This window comes from Mesoplodon bidens, assembly GCF_964165515.1.
Source record: "Mesoplodon bidens genome assembly, chromosome: 3".
Taxonomy (NCBI): Eukaryota; Metazoa; Chordata; class Mammalia; order Artiodactyla; family Ziphiidae; genus Mesoplodon; species Mesoplodon bidens.
The window spans coordinates 16,490,232-16,507,846 of NC_138178.1; the positions used below are offsets into that span (position 1 = coordinate 16,490,232).

General features: G+C 36.8%; 1 protein-coding gene across 2 annotated transcripts in view; it reads right to left on the bottom strand.

Annotated features, from left to right (window-relative positions):
• Window positions 1-1,623: 1,623 nt before the first annotated feature.
• ITGB1 (integrin subunit beta 1) overlaps window positions 1,624-17,615 on the bottom strand; it is a 44,994-nt gene continuing 29,002 nt past the window's right edge. For both annotated transcript variants that reach the window (XM_081226992.1, XM_081226991.1), the window contains exons 8-16: window positions 17,348-17,443; window positions 16,717-16,806; window positions 14,887-15,027; window positions 14,516-14,715; window positions 12,561-12,799; window positions 12,116-12,338; window positions 11,216-11,448; window positions 8,980-9,146; window positions 1,624-2,862 (exon numbers count right to left, since the gene is read on the bottom strand). In XM_081226992.1, the coding sequence (XP_081083118.1) occupies window positions 2,797-2,862; window positions 8,980-9,146; window positions 11,216-11,448; window positions 12,116-12,338; window positions 12,561-12,799; window positions 14,516-14,715; window positions 14,887-15,027; window positions 16,717-16,806; window positions 17,348-17,443 (1,455 nt within the window). In that variant the 3' untranslated portion in view covers window positions 1,624-2,796. The remainder of the gene's footprint in view (window positions 2,863-8,979; window positions 9,147-11,215; window positions 11,449-12,115; window positions 12,339-12,560; window positions 12,800-14,515; window positions 14,716-14,886; window positions 15,028-16,716; window positions 16,807-17,347; window positions 17,444-17,615) is intronic.

Below are 17,615 nucleotides of genomic sequence, written 5' to 3' on the forward strand. Positions count from 1 at the left end.
AGAGTCCTGGAGATACTTGCTGTTTCTGAACTCCTATGAACTTATTAGGTCAGAAATGACTTAAGTTTTCAAGGACACAGGCAAAAAAACAAAGACAAATGGCCTCTATTCAATAAGGTTACCTCTCAAACTCTAGTAAGCAACAGAAGAGCAGGAAAAAGACAATTCCAAAATCAAAAGTTGACCACAGTGCTTTTTAACTAGTATGATGAACTGTTCTTGTGGCTCAAGGTCTTATCTGGGCGTGTTTATCAAAGAATTTATAAAGTTATCCTCTGCAAAAGAGTAAGAAAACTTTGTAAAATGTCAGAGAATCACTGCAAAATGTGCCACTGTCGACACTTAGGCATGATACCTAACATTTCATAAATTTTCAAAATAAAGAGTTTGAATGAAAAAAAATTTACAACTGTTATTTTCTTTCAGGACTCATTAACTTTTGGAAAGCACTTCACTGGAGGTCAAAATGTACTATTTGCTAGGAAAATAAAAAATATTTTAGTGACAAAGTTCTATGTGGTTTCAAAGCTAATTATCAATCTCTTAGACTGTGTTTTGAAACTGCCAGTTTTAAGCCTAAAATTATTCAAATGCCAATGCTGTTATGGTCAGCATGAGAAATAAATTCTATACAATTCCTCCAGCTTCCAAATAAAAGGATTTCTATAGTCAGAAAATCTGTTTATAAATTATAATATAAAATTAAAAATTCACCATATTTCAGCATCAAAAACATATGCCAGGAAAAAGAATCACGTATTGAATATAACAGAAAATAGGCTCTGTACCTATTTATTAAAAAATCTCATTATAAAAGCAAACTTGTGGAGCAGAAATATGGTATATTCAGTTCATCTGGTTATGCCTCGGGTGTAAGGAAATGCATTGAACCAAGCGGCAGTGTGGGTGGTGGGAACGGAAAATGAAACAGGTGAAATGGATAGTTGATGAAAGAGGTAATTTTCCTCATCAAGATGTGTAATTCTCAACTGAAAGATGATTTAGTCTAAGCTAGGAAATACATTTAAGTGGAACAGGTAAAAAAATATACCAATTTTTAAAAATGGGAGGGGCACTGCAAATGTGAGAGGCTGGTAAAGTTGAAACTTTTACCACAATCCTCTCCCCAAATCTCTGACACTTATTGTATTGCTCCAGGAAGGGATATATTTCTTTCAGTAAGCTTCACACAAGTATTTTTTATGGATACATATACTTTCTAACATAAACCAAAGCCAAATGAAAATAAAAACTTATCAGAAACGTAACAATTCCCTGTCTATATATTAAATAAAATGATATAATTTCCAGCTTCTAGTTAATAGCTCTAAGAGGATGTTCATGAAGAGTTAATTCTGCTTAATATAGGGATGAAACCTGTCTCCTAGGGAGGGAAGAGAAGGGGGGGAGAGAAGGGGTTTACCCAGTATTATACAGAGAAGCCCAAAGACAGTCTGAAATTTTATTTTACCACCTCTCTCCTCCCTCCTTCCCTTCCTTCTTTCCTTCTCTCTTTTAGCCTAAGTAAAATACCCAATGACCAGGAATTTTCTGTCAGTCTCTTTAAGCTATAAAAATTTCAGGCACACAAACTGACAAAATATATAAAACCCAAACATCCAATTTAAATATTTTAGGCATTTTTATTTAATAAATAACTTCAGTAAATAGCATTGTAAAAAGTGAACTGTTAAAATTAAAAGGCACTTAAAATAAGAATGTGACTAGTATGAAACCAAACAGGAAATTCAAACAGTGAGAAGTAAATATACAGTGGTCTGTTACAGCACTAATTGAAATTAAGAATTGCTTAACTGATGGCTGCTGCATAAGCCATAGTACAATTTCACATGGTCATTAAAAAGGCAAATGTACAGCTAAAACATCAATGAAAAAGTACTGATAAAAAAAGTCTTACCCAAAATTGCAAACAAATACATTAAATGATTAGAAGAGGTGATAAAAAGCACCAGGATTTAAACAAAATAAAATGAATAAAATAAAATTAAATTCACCCAGAGGTCCCCAATTCAGCAAATACTATGTAAATTAAGGCCTTTATATAAATCAAGGACTTTTTTTTTTGCAGAAAATTCCCCAATACTTTTATCCAAGGCTTGAATTTAAAAAAAGAAGGCATAAAAGTTACCAAGATTAAGTAACTCTTAAAATGGCACACAGGTTTTAAAGCTATGTTTTCCCTTCCTAACTCTCTGGCTTTTCCCATGGCCTTTATAGATCAAATATTTCATTATTTTACACAAGTAACTCCCAACATACTCATCTTTCAGATATATCATGTCATCAGTCATGTCTAATAAGGAAAATAACAAAATAATAAATTTAAAACAATTCTAAACTAGCTAGAAGGACATTCACTTTGGATTCTGTATAACTGAAAAGTGACGTATCTGCAAAACGAGAAATCAGTTTTAATACTTGATCAACAGAAACTCTCATCATATTCATTACTTTAACTACTGCCCTTTCAATCACTCTAGAAATATCTCTTAATCCACTAAGAGCTGGATTTCAACAGTCCAGGAGGAAAAGGTCAAAAAGGCACAACGCAACCTTAGATAAGGATAACCATCCTGTCTCAAGTCTTCTGTCAGTCCCTGGCATTGATTATAACATTATTTTCAAAATAATAAAAAAACTTTCAAATTATACATATTGTACATTTTCAGAACCTGCCCATGAGAGAACCACAGGAACACTGCCCTGAAACTACCTTTACTGTGGCTGTGGAATCACTACTTTGCACTCAGTGTTATGGATACGCACTGGCAGCGCTCATTTTCCCTCATACTTCGGATTGACAACAGTTGTCACAGCACTCTTATAAATAGGATTTTCACCCTAAAAAAAAAGAGAAAAGTTATCAGTCACTCTACTGAAGTCATGTAACATTATTTACAAGACAATATTAAAAGTAAAGGTCGTTTTCAGAAGTCATTTCCATTTTATCTGTCCAGGTATCACACTGAATTTTTTAAAAGGCATTAAAAAGTTTACACAAAACTTGAAAATGAAAGCTTTGCCCTACAGGTCTAAAGGTACCCCTGTCATCTGGCATTATTTCCTTTCTGAGCCATTCCTCCACTGGAGGACGTGCTGTTAACGGCTTCTCTCTTTTAAACTGGTTTTGAATGCCTGTCTTGAAACTAATTTTGAACTTAAGGAATTCTTCTGCCATCAACTGCCCGATTCTTAACCCTTACTGTGCACAAAGGTGCTTGATAATGAACAGACTCCTTGGCTTTCATCTCTGTGAGGGAGATATTCTTCTGAGGCTCTGCCACAAAAGTTGTGGAGAGTTCTAGGGTAAGACTGTCACAGTGTCACTACGGGCACAGTACCTCCACCAAGGCATCACACTGCCGCATTTGCTTAGACAAAAATAATTTCCATTCTTCATGAAATAATTGCTATTCTTCAATATCGTACTGATGAAATGTTTTATTGTTAATACTGTATTTTACTAAAGAGTACTGAAATCAAGCCCAGTAAATGACTCCAAGCCATAAACACAAGAGATTTTTCAATATCCAAAACTTAACTGACACTGATGTTTTAAAACAGGAAAATAACATACATCCCCGTGCTATCATTTTCTTTAAAAATTCTCTTATGCTAAGTGATACATTTAAATATCTGCTACAGCATTCTTTCTCCTGCTTGAAAGTCAAGTGAGAAATATGGCTAAATATTCCTATCTCAGAGGAAATATCATTGAGCACAAATGAAACAAATATTAAAAACTTAAAACATTTAAATTTTAGGAAAAAATTAAGATTTTGAAATGCTGTTTAGTTTTATATCTTACTATAGAACCATCTGAGGTGATTTCAAAAAATATAGAAGGCATCTAAACAGTAATTTTTGCTTTTAAATTTTATTCACACTTCACTGCAGGTTATATTTGGATATAGTTTTCATTGCCACAATTTCTGCCTCCTAGGAGGGTACAGTTTTGTGGATGACAAACATGAAGATAAATTAAGGCGCTCTGAAATAGTACAAAATAGAATTATGTACATAAAAAGGGAACAGTATAAGAAAAAAGGGATTGACTCTGAGAAGATCAGGGATATTGTCAAAATGAAACTGACTGTAGATAAAACACTGAAAGGTATACAGACACACATACACATGCAGTCAAGGTGTTGGGAAAAGAATGGCTCAGTTAGGTAGAAATATACATAGTTCAGAAGTTTTTAAGGGTGCATGTGTATGTTCTGAGGAGTGGGGAAGGGAAAGGAGACAAGAAAGAAGGCAGTGCCAGATCACGCAAGGTCCTGTGTGCCATGCTAAGAAGACTGAATTTATCTTGCAGACAGGAAATCACTGAGGGAAAATGAAACATATTAAGGGCTGGGTCTTGAGAGACACCAAATAAACCACTATAACTTCAGCTTAGCAGTGAGCCTGGATACCGACTGAAACGTGACAATGTGCCTTAGCCCCACCCCACAAAACACAATTTGACCAGTCATTTCTGAAACATGGAGGAACTCAGGATCCCTCAGAGACAAACATCATATAATCTGGATGATAAAAAATCACATAGGATATCAAACTCTGAGCTCTAATCCCAACTGGAGCTAAAATATGATTATACAGACATTGTAGCAGACATTTCATAATGGAGACCGGAGTCTGGATCCCGGCAACTACGTTGCTAATGAGTGATCAGTACAAGTAAGTTACATTCTTTATTTCCACCTTCCTATTATATGAAGCTAGGACTGCCCATTCTTTCAAATATGCTAGGAAAATAAATTACCATTTGTTTCTTTAAACTAATGCATTAGATAAATCTCATGTTTAATACTTAAAAATTATAAGGGAGGTAACAACAACAACAAAAAATAGAGAACAACAACAAAAAAAAAAAATGAAAGAAAAAAACACCTATAAGTTATAGATGAATCCAAAGTACGATTTATATGGCAGAACTTACCTTTGGAGAAAAGTTTGCCTTTTCATATACACAAACATTTATACTTATTATTTCAAAGTCCATCCAAACAAAATTTTAACATGCAAGGTTAGAGGTAAAATTAAAGTATCTGCATTGGGCATCACCTTAAATGAAGGTAAGCTAAAATAATGCAGATTAGTTCCCATGTTCAGAGTGCAACCCCTCCCCATCCCAACAAAAAGCAAAGCCTATTTAAATCAAGAGAGCAGGGTTATGTTCAGCAGTGACGTCCTCTGATCTCAGTAAATGTCATCCTTGTGCTCCCTCTGGAAGGGCGGACATGGTGGTGATTGCTGTGGTGTGTTAGAAATGCAGTGCACAACCGTGGGGACTAGCAGCCCACGTTTAATGTGCCGAACAGCTTTAACAATCACAAAGCTGGTAATCTGATTTTTTTAATGTACCTACATGAGTAGTCTATGTGCTGAAATAATCAGAGTGCCTATTATCTGAAATATGTTAATGATATAATAACTGACTGGCAACCTTGGTCCCATATCGGAAAAGTACTTTATAAGCCATGATTTGTTTTAATTTCTTAATGCTCATTCATTAATTTCTATTGTTTATTTCTACTTTAATTTTTCTTGAGAAGACATCTCAAAATAACCTGTAGCCATTAATTTGCCTGGATTTCACTAACGAATAAAGAAATTTTTACAAAACTTTCGCATCTTGAGTTGCTCAAAATGCTTATTTTGGCTGAAGAAGTAATACTGTAGCCAAAAATTGACTTAACAATGAAAACATTAAGTTTCACTATTAATTATTGATAATTTCCTTCAAAGCACAATTTAACATACAGCAAAGGTGAAAATTTCACCTTTCAATAGGAGATACAGAAACTTTTCTCATATAAGAAGTAACCATATGAAAGTGTCAATATTTGATTTTTTGACAGGGAGGGAGGGAGGGAAAGGGATCCCAGCAAATCAGTTTCCTTCTAAAAATGACTTTCTGTAAAGCATTAAGTGAGAAAGAAAAGAATGTATCAAACCTCATACTAACAGGAAAACGTACCAAACTACCCATATATGAACCTGACAATAATTTTCTGCCATCAAATTTAACTTTGCCATTTCAAAAGTCTTAAAATCTGCTTAGAAATAAAAGAAAAATCTGACAAGTAATGGTTTCTAATGTTATCGGTACTGCCTGTATCTCTTAAAAATATTAAACATTCCTGTACTTTAAGATCTTGTTATTATTTTATAAGTATACTTCTCAGAGTAAATAAGCAAATCTGCAGTGTTGGTTTCTAGGTAACAAAGGGATCTCCCAGTTACAATGTCTGCCCAACACAGTAGTGCTAGAGTAACACTAACACCATTAAGTTAATCAGAAATACCAAAAAGTGTCATTTTCTGTAAAGAGTGATCTCCCTCTTCCTAACCAGGTAACAGCGTCTCCCGAAGACACTGATTGCTACTAATATAAGGTAGTGGTTAAGACCCTGGACCCTGGAGCCCAGGGGCCTGGGTTTGAATCTCAGCTCTTCCATTACCTAGCCCTGCAAACTTAGCCAAGTTACTGAACCCCTCTGTGCCTCAGTTTTCCAATATGTGAAATAAGAATAAAAGTAGTTAGGAGGGCTTCCCTGGTGGCGCAGTGGTTGAGAGTCCGCCTGCCGATGTAGGGGACACGGGTTCGTGCCCCAGTCCGGGAAGATCCCACATGCCGCGGAGCGGCTGGGCCCGTGAGCCATGGCCGCTGAGCCTGTGTGTCCGGAGCCTGTGCTCCGCAACGGGAGAGGCCACAAGAGTGAGAGGCCCGCGTACCGCAAAAAAAAAAATAAATAAATAAAAAGAGTTCTGGATCACCAGTCAGGAGAATTGGTCCTAATCACAATCTTTTTATCAGAGAGTTTTAGGGGCTTACATAATTATATTAAAACATGCTAGTGGGAGGGAGGGAGACGCAAGAGGGAAGGGATATGGGAACAGATGTATATGTATAACTGACTCACTTTGTTATAAAGCAGAAACTAATAAAATTAAAATAAAAAATAAAAAAAACATGCTAGAAGCACTTCATGAAAACTCAGTTACAAGGAAGAAGACTGTCCACTACTACTAAAAGAGAAAATGATAAATTTGTCATCTAGGTAAAGCATATACTCACCAAAATAACTTACCCTAGCTTAGAGAATACACTAACCAAGCTTTATTACCACTATGAAATTTTCAACTAAGTTTTTATTTAAAACTATAATAGGATTTTTCTCTTTAAAGTCTTTGTTACCTTTCAAAAAAAGTTCAGTGTTAGCTTTGAGTATTAGAATTATTCAATAACTAAGAAGAAGAAATATATATAAATAAAGGGTTCTGATTTTTAAAGGAATTTTAAGTTACAGTCAAGAACTGAAGATTTTCAAAATACTTCTAGAATCAGTAACGATGACACTGTAGTTATATATTATACTAATGTTATACCAGGTTACATTTATTCTCCTATTTTGAACTTTAGTTTTCATGTTCACTTTTCATTGTTTCACCCTAAAACTTACATATAATAATTTGTTATATTATTATAAGGATAATAATACTATCTAAAGCAAAGGACTCTAGTAAGGATTATAACTGACAGGCTGCTATCATACACTACAGTCATTAGCCAAGAACAACCACACCAAACAATATCACTACTGACTCCATGTTAAAGCTCTGGAAAGTGACCCAATGCCATTCTACTTACTAAGTGGAAGAGCTGGGACTCACCAGGTCTCTCTGATCACAAAGCACATTCTCTTTTCACTACAACACAGCTGCTGCTTCTATACCATAAAGCTTAATCCAAAGCCCCTCTAAACACTACCTGTATACACACATAAAAAGAAAAGCCATAGTATAGCCATATAAATAAAGCCAGACTTAAAAAAAAAAAAAAAGGCAGCAATAGTGATAAAGGGCACACAGTGCAGTAGAAAGGATAAATTTCACATGCAGACAGAAAATGAAAGAAAATACGAACGGCAACTTAGAGACCAGCTTTACGTCCAAAGTTTGGATTCTTGAAATTATTAATAGGACTCTTGTAAATCGGATTTTCTTGCTGAAGTAAAAGAAATAGTTTCTAATGATTTCATCAGAAAAAAGCTGACATGTATAGTGTTTAAACACTATAAAAGAGAATTTTTTACTATTTTTACACTTCCAAAATTAATTTTTAAAAACCCAAGCAAATTGTAGTAAAATGCAAATGACTAAAATTCATTTACAATTTAACAATACTGAAGATTGTCACTGCTTTCTTGTATCAAAAGATAAATACACGAAGGCCAACGCTTGGCTGCCGTGGCCTCCCACCCCATGCTTCAAAGCACTAAATGCTGGCATCAACTTTCATCACTTACAGCTTCTAAATTTTTATAAAGCCAGGTTTATTAAGTTGTAAAATTGCAGAGAATAAAAATACACTTTTTAAGTACATAGTTCCATGAATTCTCAAATGTATAAACACACCCACAATGAAGATCATCCCAAGATCCCTCGGGCCCCTTCCCCCAGCTCCAGCCCCTGCAAACCACTGGATCTCATTCCTGCCTCTAGGGTTTTACCTTTTCCAGACTGTCATATAAGTGGAATCATACAGTATGTAGCCTTTTGAGTCTGGCTGCTTTCTACTTAGGTTTCTTTGTTGGGGGAAAAGAAAAACAGAAAAAGCTTTCTACTGAATAGCTTGCTATTATTTAGGATTCTATTTTACATGAGGAAAAAAAAAAGCAGAAGAGCGGATTTAAGGTTAAAATTATTAAGGAAATAAAAACATTGACCACAGTAACCAGAAGAAACATTCTTATAATTGTTTTGTTTTAATGGGATATACTTAAGATGTTTTCTATTTTTCACTAAATGCAAGTTTTCTGAATAATAAATTTTGGGGGGAATAAAATATTTAAAGGACTTTAATCATCAGCTTTAGAGCTAGTAAGTCTTAGAAGTGTTACATTTGCTTTATGAATCACCCTCCTTTTTAGATGATTTCCAACTTACCGTGTCCCATTTGGCATTCATTTTTTCCTTTTCAAATTTGGCAAATTCCCTTCTGTCATGAATGATCATTAAAAGCTTCCAAATCAGCAGCAATGCAAGGCCAATAAGAACAATTCCAGCAACCACACCTGCTACAATTGGAATAATATCTGGACCAGTGGGGCACTCTGTCAAGTAAGAAGTAAAGGATGAGCACATAAGGGATTAGAATATGAAGGTACAGCCAAAGTTACAAAGAGCTGGGCAGTCTCATAAAAAAACACACAGGAATTAAAATCCCAAGGTAAGTGAATGTACACTATCCCAAAGAATCTATAAAAAAGATACTAGAAGTAACAGATGGGTTTACAAGACCCCAGCATACATGATCAATAAAGAAAAGTCATGTAGTTTCTATGTATTATATAGAAATTGATTTCTACAATTTGGAAATAGAAATTTAGAAAATGGTATTTTGTACAATAGCACCAAAAATCATGATATACCTATGTATAAATCTAAGAAAATATGTGCAAGATTTACATGCTAAAAATTACTAAACACTGATGAAAAAAAGACCTGTATAAATGGAGAGAGATTCCATGTTCATGGATTAGAAGACTCAACATTGTTAAAATGTCAGTTCTCCCCCAATTTTTTTTTTTAATTAATTAATTTATTTTTATTTTTGGCTGCATTGGGTCTTCGTTGCTGTGCGTGGGCTTTCTCTAGTTGTGGCAAGCGGGGGCTACTCTTCGTTGCGGTGCACGGGCTTCTCACTGCACTGGCTTCTCGTTGCGGAGCATGGGCTCTAGACACGCAGGCTCAGTAGTTGTGGCACGTGGGCTCAGTAGTTGTGGCACAAGGGCTCTAGAGCGCAGGCTCAGTAGTTGTGGCGCACGGGCTTAGTCACTCTGCAGCATGTGGGATCTTCCTCAACCAGGGCTCGAACCCATGTCCCCTGCACTGGCAGGCGGATTCTTAACCACTGCACCACCAGGGAAGTCCCTCCCCCAGTCTGATCTATAAACTCAATGCTATCCCAATCAAAATCCTGGCAGGACGTGTAGATATCAAGCAAGTTTATTCTAAAATTTACGAAGAAGTAGGAGAACTAGGAAAGTGTTTCAAAAGCAGTTTCAGAAAAGAACAAAGTTGGACAACTTCTATTACCAGATTTCACAACTAGCTATGAAGCAACACTAACTGAAACAGTATGGTATTGGCTAAAGGACAGATGCCTGGATTAATGGAAAACAATCAAGAGTCAGAAACAGGCCCACATATATAAGGTCATCTCATTTTCAACCAAGGTGGAGAAAGGTCAACCTTTTCAACAAATGGTGCAAGAACGACTGGAAATCTACATATAAAAAACTGGACCTCACTCCATATACTAAGATCAGCTCACAGTGGGTTACGGACCTAAATGGAAAACCAGGAACTATAAAACTTTTAGAAGAAAACACAGGAGAAAAATCCTTATGAACCTGAATTAGGCAAAGAGTTCTAAGACATAATAGTAAAGAGCAAGATCTATAAAAGAAAAACTTGGTAAATCGTAGTTCATCAAAATTTAAGCTTCTGGTCTTCAAAAAAACACTTAAGAAAATGAAAAGACAAGGAGGCAGACTGTGAGACAACATTTGAAAAATACATATGCAAAACCATACAGAGACTTCAAAAAAACAGTTTGGCTGTTTCTTCTTAAGTTAAATATATGCCTCCAAAATCCATTCCCAATATTTATCCAGGAGAAATTAAAACTTACATTCCCATAAAAAATCTGACCACAAATGTAGAAAATTCCAAAGTATATTAAAAGCACCCAGAAAAACCAAGATAAAAATGTTTAATCTTTTGAGAAGCTGAACAAATTCTTGCTGTATAATATCCTTTAACAAATTATCTTTCCCAGTGTCCAAGCCTAAAATCAAGCTCATATTTAAATATCATTAATAATGATGGTGCTCTTACCGAGAGCCTACTGCCAGGCACCGTGCTGAGGGCTCTGTGGGAGCTACTGCATTTACTCCTCGGACTCTCCATTCAGAAAACTTAAAACCTGCTTTCTCTTTCCCTTATTTATTAATTAAATACTAGTTTAAGCTCTGAGAGATTAAAAGTGTCCCAACTTGGACATATAATAGTCCAGCTGGCAGTTGTTCCTAGATATTAGGGAAAGTGCCAATAGCCCTAAGCAGTAAAAAGACATTAAAAGAAAATGCAAAGAATTTTGAAATGATCAGGCTTCTACCTGGAGTCTCTACAACATGAACAGTGGCCTCATTGTTCCCATTCACTGAATATGTGAAGTAGAACCAGCAATCGTCAACGTCCTTCTCCTTGCAATGGGACAGGGGATCCACCTGGCCTGGCTGGGGCAATTTGTCCCGATTTTCAACCTTGGTGATGTTGAAATGTGAACATTCCTGAGCACACGTGTCTTTCTTTTCTCCTTTGTTGAAGGCTCGGCACTGAACACATTCCCTGTTAAAATGCAAATGATTACATTTATTATTTAAAATAATATTTGCTTAAAGTTTATTTTGTGTGCTAGACTCAAAATTTAACCAAATTAAGCCAAGAGCAATAGAAAGATATAAATAAAGAAAGAAACATATTTCTAGATGGGAAAACTAAACATAAAGATGCTAGTTTCCCAAGTGATATTATAGATTTATTACAGCTCAAACTAAAATCCTCCAAAAGAAATAAGAGAGTAGGAAAATAAAACTAGCCCTATCAGATATTTAATACACAATTTAAAGCCAAAATAACTTTTGAAATGTGTTGCTGGTACAATAGTAGCTCTTTCTTCCAGGGACAAAACTTTCCATTTTATTTAGTTTAGTCAAAAGATAGTTAATTAAGCAATTGGTAATGCTAATTTAACAAAGGTTACCACATGGATTCACTTACAGAGCAAACTCGTACTGAAATAATTGTACCATCACTCTCGTACGACACATTTCAATATCATGTGACAAACACCAGCTACTGAGAAAGAACTTTTAAGATTTAAAAACTGGGCTTCAGTGTGACAGTTTATTTACAGCGTAACCTGATGTTAGCGCTGTTCTCTGTATTATGTGCTGATACAGAGGCCAACAGACAGCGAGTTATCACCCATTTCAAGCAATTCGGAAATACTCACTTGTGCTCGGCACAGACTCCAAGGCACGTCTGGCACATCTCACAGGTCGGTCCTTGGAACTTGGGATCTGTACACTTACAGGCGCCACACTCACACACGCCCCGGCCATTGCAGATCTGCCCGTTCACAGCCATGCAGGAGGTAGTGTCCAGAGAACAGTCACAGGCACTGCCGGTGTAGTTAGGGTTGCATTCACACACGCGACACTTGCAGACACCATTTCCTGCAATAGAAAATATCATTTCTCATAACAATGGTAAAAATGTAAAATCAGAGCATCGACCGAAAAGTGAGAACAAGCAATAACGTGTAAGAAAGGCTGTCTGTGGGATGCAGGGACCCTCCGTGCTGCCCTTTTTCTATTCATTCACTAAGCAAACTCTCAGGATTTTTTATTGTATTAGACAGGACCACATTTTATAACCATCTTCAGATCCCTTCTCACCTCCACAGATTAAGCCATTGGATCTATCGCAGTTGAAATTATCACACTCGCAGAATTTGCCAGAATAAATCTCGTTTGTATTATCCCTCTTCCGACACACACACTGCCCACAGACGCACTCCCCGTTGTTGCTGCATATCTCTGAACTGTTCTCTTTCCTGCAGTAAGCGTCCATGTCCTCACTGTTCACCTCATCGCTGCTGCATTCACAGTGTCTCCCGACACGGCCCTCGTTGCACCTAAACAGAGTCCAAAATTCCAATCACGTAAAATAAAAATAAGTGAAAGCAACGAGTCATGCTGTGAGAAAGACTGGGAGAGGAAGTAAGACTACGAACATTATCTTCAAACTACACTTTTATTACATGTCATGCCACACGTCACAGACGTGCACAAAAGTGTACATATGCACACACACAGAGCCATTCAAATCCATGTGGAATCTACACAGGGGCCTAGGAAAAAAATCCCTCTTCAGGAAAGTAACCATTTTGATCAAGATGAAAATACAATCTGGGGCTTCCCTGGTGGCGCAGTGGTTGAGAGTCCGCCTGCCGATGCAGGGGACGCGGGTTCGTGCCCCGGTCTGGGAGGATCCCACGTGCTGCGGAGCGGCTGGGCCCGTGAGCCATGGCCGCTGGGCCTGCGCGTCCGGAGCCTGTGCTCCGCAACGGGAGAGGCCGCGGCAGTGAGAGGCCCGCGTACCGCAAAAAAAAAAAAAAAAAAAAAAAAGAAAATACAATCTGGCAATGAACAGGCGAACAAAACATTTAGAAGCATAGGATAAACTTATTTTTAAAAGTGTGCTATGTTTTCAAATGATACGCTATTTATTACATTTGCTATTATAGGTGAAGCAACCGTCCAATTGTTAATCTAAAAAAATACAATAAACACACCCCAAAAGGTGCATGGAAGTTGAAGAAAAACACACTGAGCCTATCATTTGAAAATATAACTAACATACTGATTAAAAATAAATTTATCCTATGGATCCAGACTTTTCAGCCACACTGCATATTTTTAGAACACCTAGTGTTCAGACACTGAAGACACTAGTTCTGTATCTGGTAAATACACAAAAAGAAGGAAGGCAAAACATTTTCAAGATGATCTTTCAGTTAAGTAATATTTTACTAAAAATGGATCTACACAATTCAGTCAGGATATATATGACATGGAAAATTTTAAAACGTTAACATTTTAATTGCTATTTAGAATAGAAAGCTAATAACTGATGGCAAAATACAGCCATCTATTTTTCTCGTGATTAAAAACCCTTCAAAGCATTGCCATTTGGGGCTGACATCTGCATCAAAATATTCTTCCCTCCTCCTATTCTTTTAAGGAGAAAGATTATTCAGAGTACATTCACTTTTAATTTTTAGTTAAAAAGTAATCACAGTATGAAAATAAAATTTAAAATAATCTGACTATAGTTTTGTTAGTAGAAGATTCTATGTTCTGAAAATACTGTTTTCTTTTTAATTTTACAAGGTATACTGATTTTTTAAAAGTTATTCCAACGATTCAGAAGTACATGTAATACATGTACGGTGAACATCCTTTATTGCTTCCTAATTCCATTTCCCAGATACAATAAATATTATTTTATATAAGCTTATCTAGCTCTAGAGAATTCAGACTGCTATAATGAGAGAAAAACCCAAATGCTACCTTAACCATTTGTTAAATATACATCTTGGATGGCTATAAAAGCTTTTTACAGTAAAGGACAGTCTGCCTAAGAAAAAAAAAAGGCAGGGAAGAGCTTTCCATAAATAGCACACACAAGATCATCAAATTGATCTTGTGGTGAGCAACAGTGGCTGGGAACAATCATTTATTTGCTCCAATAGACAGAATCTCTCTGAACGCCCAAACAGAGCCTGCCCCTGCAGTTGTCCCAGCCACAGTCCCCCCGCACTCCGTCAGTCTCCACAGTCCCAGCTCACCTGCAGGCTCCACACTCAAAGGTCCCATTGCCATCATGACACTTGGGACTGCCAGGGATGCCTTCACTCTGGCATTCACATTCACAGATGAACTGAAGAATAATCTCTACTTCTTCAGTGAAGCCCAGAGGCTTAATTTTAATGGTTTCAGAATTCTTATTTGGACATTTATTTGAAGTTACGCTGATTTCAAATTGAACCTTAAGGGAAAACAAGAAGATAAGTTAACAACTACGCAATTTAAATCTACTAAAAAAATTGCAAATAGCCACTCCAAATTATATTTCTTTAACTGTTTCTCAAATTATAAACTACACTGCTTGTAAACAAGCAGTTTTTTCTTTTCTTCGGAAAATGTTTATATAACATACCTCATCCCCAATGGAAATATTAGAGCATTTTCTCCCATTTTCCCCTGTTCCATTCACCCCATTCTTGCAGTAAGACTTGTAATTTATTGTTACTCCTTCTGGTAATTTGCTGTTTTCCAAAATGACTTCTGAAGACAGGGACTAAAAGAAAGACTATTAAACAGAGGAAAGGCAAACAAATGCTACTATAAAATAAGTTGAATGCATAAATCCAATGGATAAAATGAACTGTTAAGAAACAGTACCATTTAAATAAAATATCTGAAGCCAAATCTTGAGTGACCAGAAAACACAAAACCCAGAGAAACTGGCTCTAATTAATAAGGATCAATTCTTCAAAATAATGTACATGACTGAAAAAAGTATTTATGGTTTAATTACTGAGTTAAAATTTTAATGATGATACAGCACAGAGGGCTGATATTAATTATGAGGAGTCCTAAGAACTCAGAACACTTTCCTCCCCCAGTGGCAACACAGCTCTCCTCTGGCCCTACCAACTTCCAGCTCACTAGGGACTAAAGTAAATGATCTACTACACAGTCCGGGAACAAATTTGCTTAGGCACAGCTGCAGCCCTGCGCCCTCACCCCCCAAAAAAAGAAAACCCCAAGTGGGAGGATTCAAGCCACTGCGTTTTTAGAACAGCAGATTGCTCAGGACCAACAGAGAAGACTGCAGCAGCAAGCTCTCTCCTGGTCACATTCCTGCATGGATGGAGCTGGGAAAGCATTAAGATAATGCTGTAAAGACAGAGAACAAAACAACTATGGGAGAGACAGGGAACAACCAGAATCTAGAAAATCTTTGTAAAAACCTCTCTCTCTTCGAGTAGGGTCTTTCCAAAGAATTCTGGGAACCCCTGGCATGAGGTAGAAAATATCTAAAATTCAACCCATCAAAAGGCTGGGGTGGGCTTCCCTGGTGGCGCAGTGGTTGACAGTCCGCCTGCCAATGCAGGGGACGCAGGTTCGTGCCCCGGTCCGGGAGGATCCCACATGCCGCGGAGCGGCTGGGCCCGTGAGCCATGGCCGCTGAGCCTGCGCATCCGGAGCCTGTGCTCCGCAGCGGAGAGGCCACAACAGTGAGAGGCCCGCGCACCGCAAAAAAAAAAAAGAAAGGCTGGGGTGGTATACACAGTACAGGATGGTTACTGTTCTATTACAAAGGCCTCCAGACGACTTACAACAGTTATTGACCAATGGTGAATGAGTATCACTAAAGTACTCTGAACTAAAGCTCAAGATGGAGAAAATTCCTCTTTAATTTCAACTTCCTTCCAATCTGGGGGGGAAAAACATCTTATAAATCTTATTAAAATGGTAAGTCAAATATATGTAAATACATTCATATATACTTTATGGTACATGCATATATGACTGTGTGTACCTCTTGAAAACAGAGAACTATATACCCTGAATATATGTCGAGAAGAATTGGCAAAAAAAAAAAAAAAAAAAAAGCTTTTCTGACACAATTCATCAAAATAGATGAATCTATAAAAAGAAGGTGTGGAAAAAGAAGACTGAGGTCATCCTATAAATCTAAATATAAGTTGTTTCACACTTGCTTTCCAACAAGGAGACCTATTACTTAACAACATTAAAACAGAATTTAGAAATTTTCCCCACATGCCTTTGTTACATTTTGCTCTGCAGATAATTATGTATTTGTAAGAGAATATGAGTTTTTCCTCCAGATGCAGAATTTAAGTTTTATGTTGTCTTCTGGGGCTTGCTAAATTGTGTATGAAAGGAGTTTTACTTTTTTTGAGAAAAGTACTCTCCATAGGGTATTGCCCAAAACAGATCTTATTTAAAATGCACTCACATTGTATGCATCGATGATCAACTGAATTACATTGCTGGAATTTGCAGATAATGTTCCTACTGCTGACTTAGGGATCAAATTTTTCAGTTCCTGCAATTAAAAGATAAAACATAAAATACAAGTACTACTCACGTAACTAATTAGCATCTACTGAGTACTTACTATTTATTTTTAAATAACAGTTCTCGATACATTTGCTAAATAAACATAAGGAGTCAGACCTAAAAACAACTCGCTTTACAATGTAACTAAAATTAATATACACCACTTTTGTAAAATCCAGTCTGTAGGGGCTTCCCTGGTGGCGCAGTGGTTGAGAGTCCGCCTGCAGATGCAGGGGACGTGGGTTCGTGCCCCGGTCTGGGAGGATCCCACATGCCGCGGAGCGGCTAGGCCCGTGAGCCATGGCCGCTGAGCCTGTGCGTCCGGAGCCTGCGCTCCGCAAGGGGAGAGGCCACAACAGTGAGAGGCCCGCGTAACGCAAAAAAAAAAAAAAAAAAAAAAAAAATCCAGTCTGTAGCTGGTGACATTTCCCCACATTTCAATTCAGACATATCATTTTGCCTCTAATGACTAAACAAAAAGAGTCTAGAAATGTGTTCCTCTTTTGATCTCACATGTATATATTTACCTTGTAAACGGGCTGAAATTCTTCAGTAACTGCAAAAATCGTCTGAATGTTATTTTCACTTAGTTTTTGGACAAGGTGAGCAATAGAAGGATAATCCTAAGAAATTAAGTAATAAAATTTAGTATGTAATTACATCCAATCTACTCCAGGTTTTCAATACTTGCTGAAAATAATGATTTGCAGATATCAACTGGATTACTTTAAAAAGACTGCTTGAAACAACACAAATTATTGAAGTGGGTGCTGTCTAGTGGGTTTCTAATCCTTT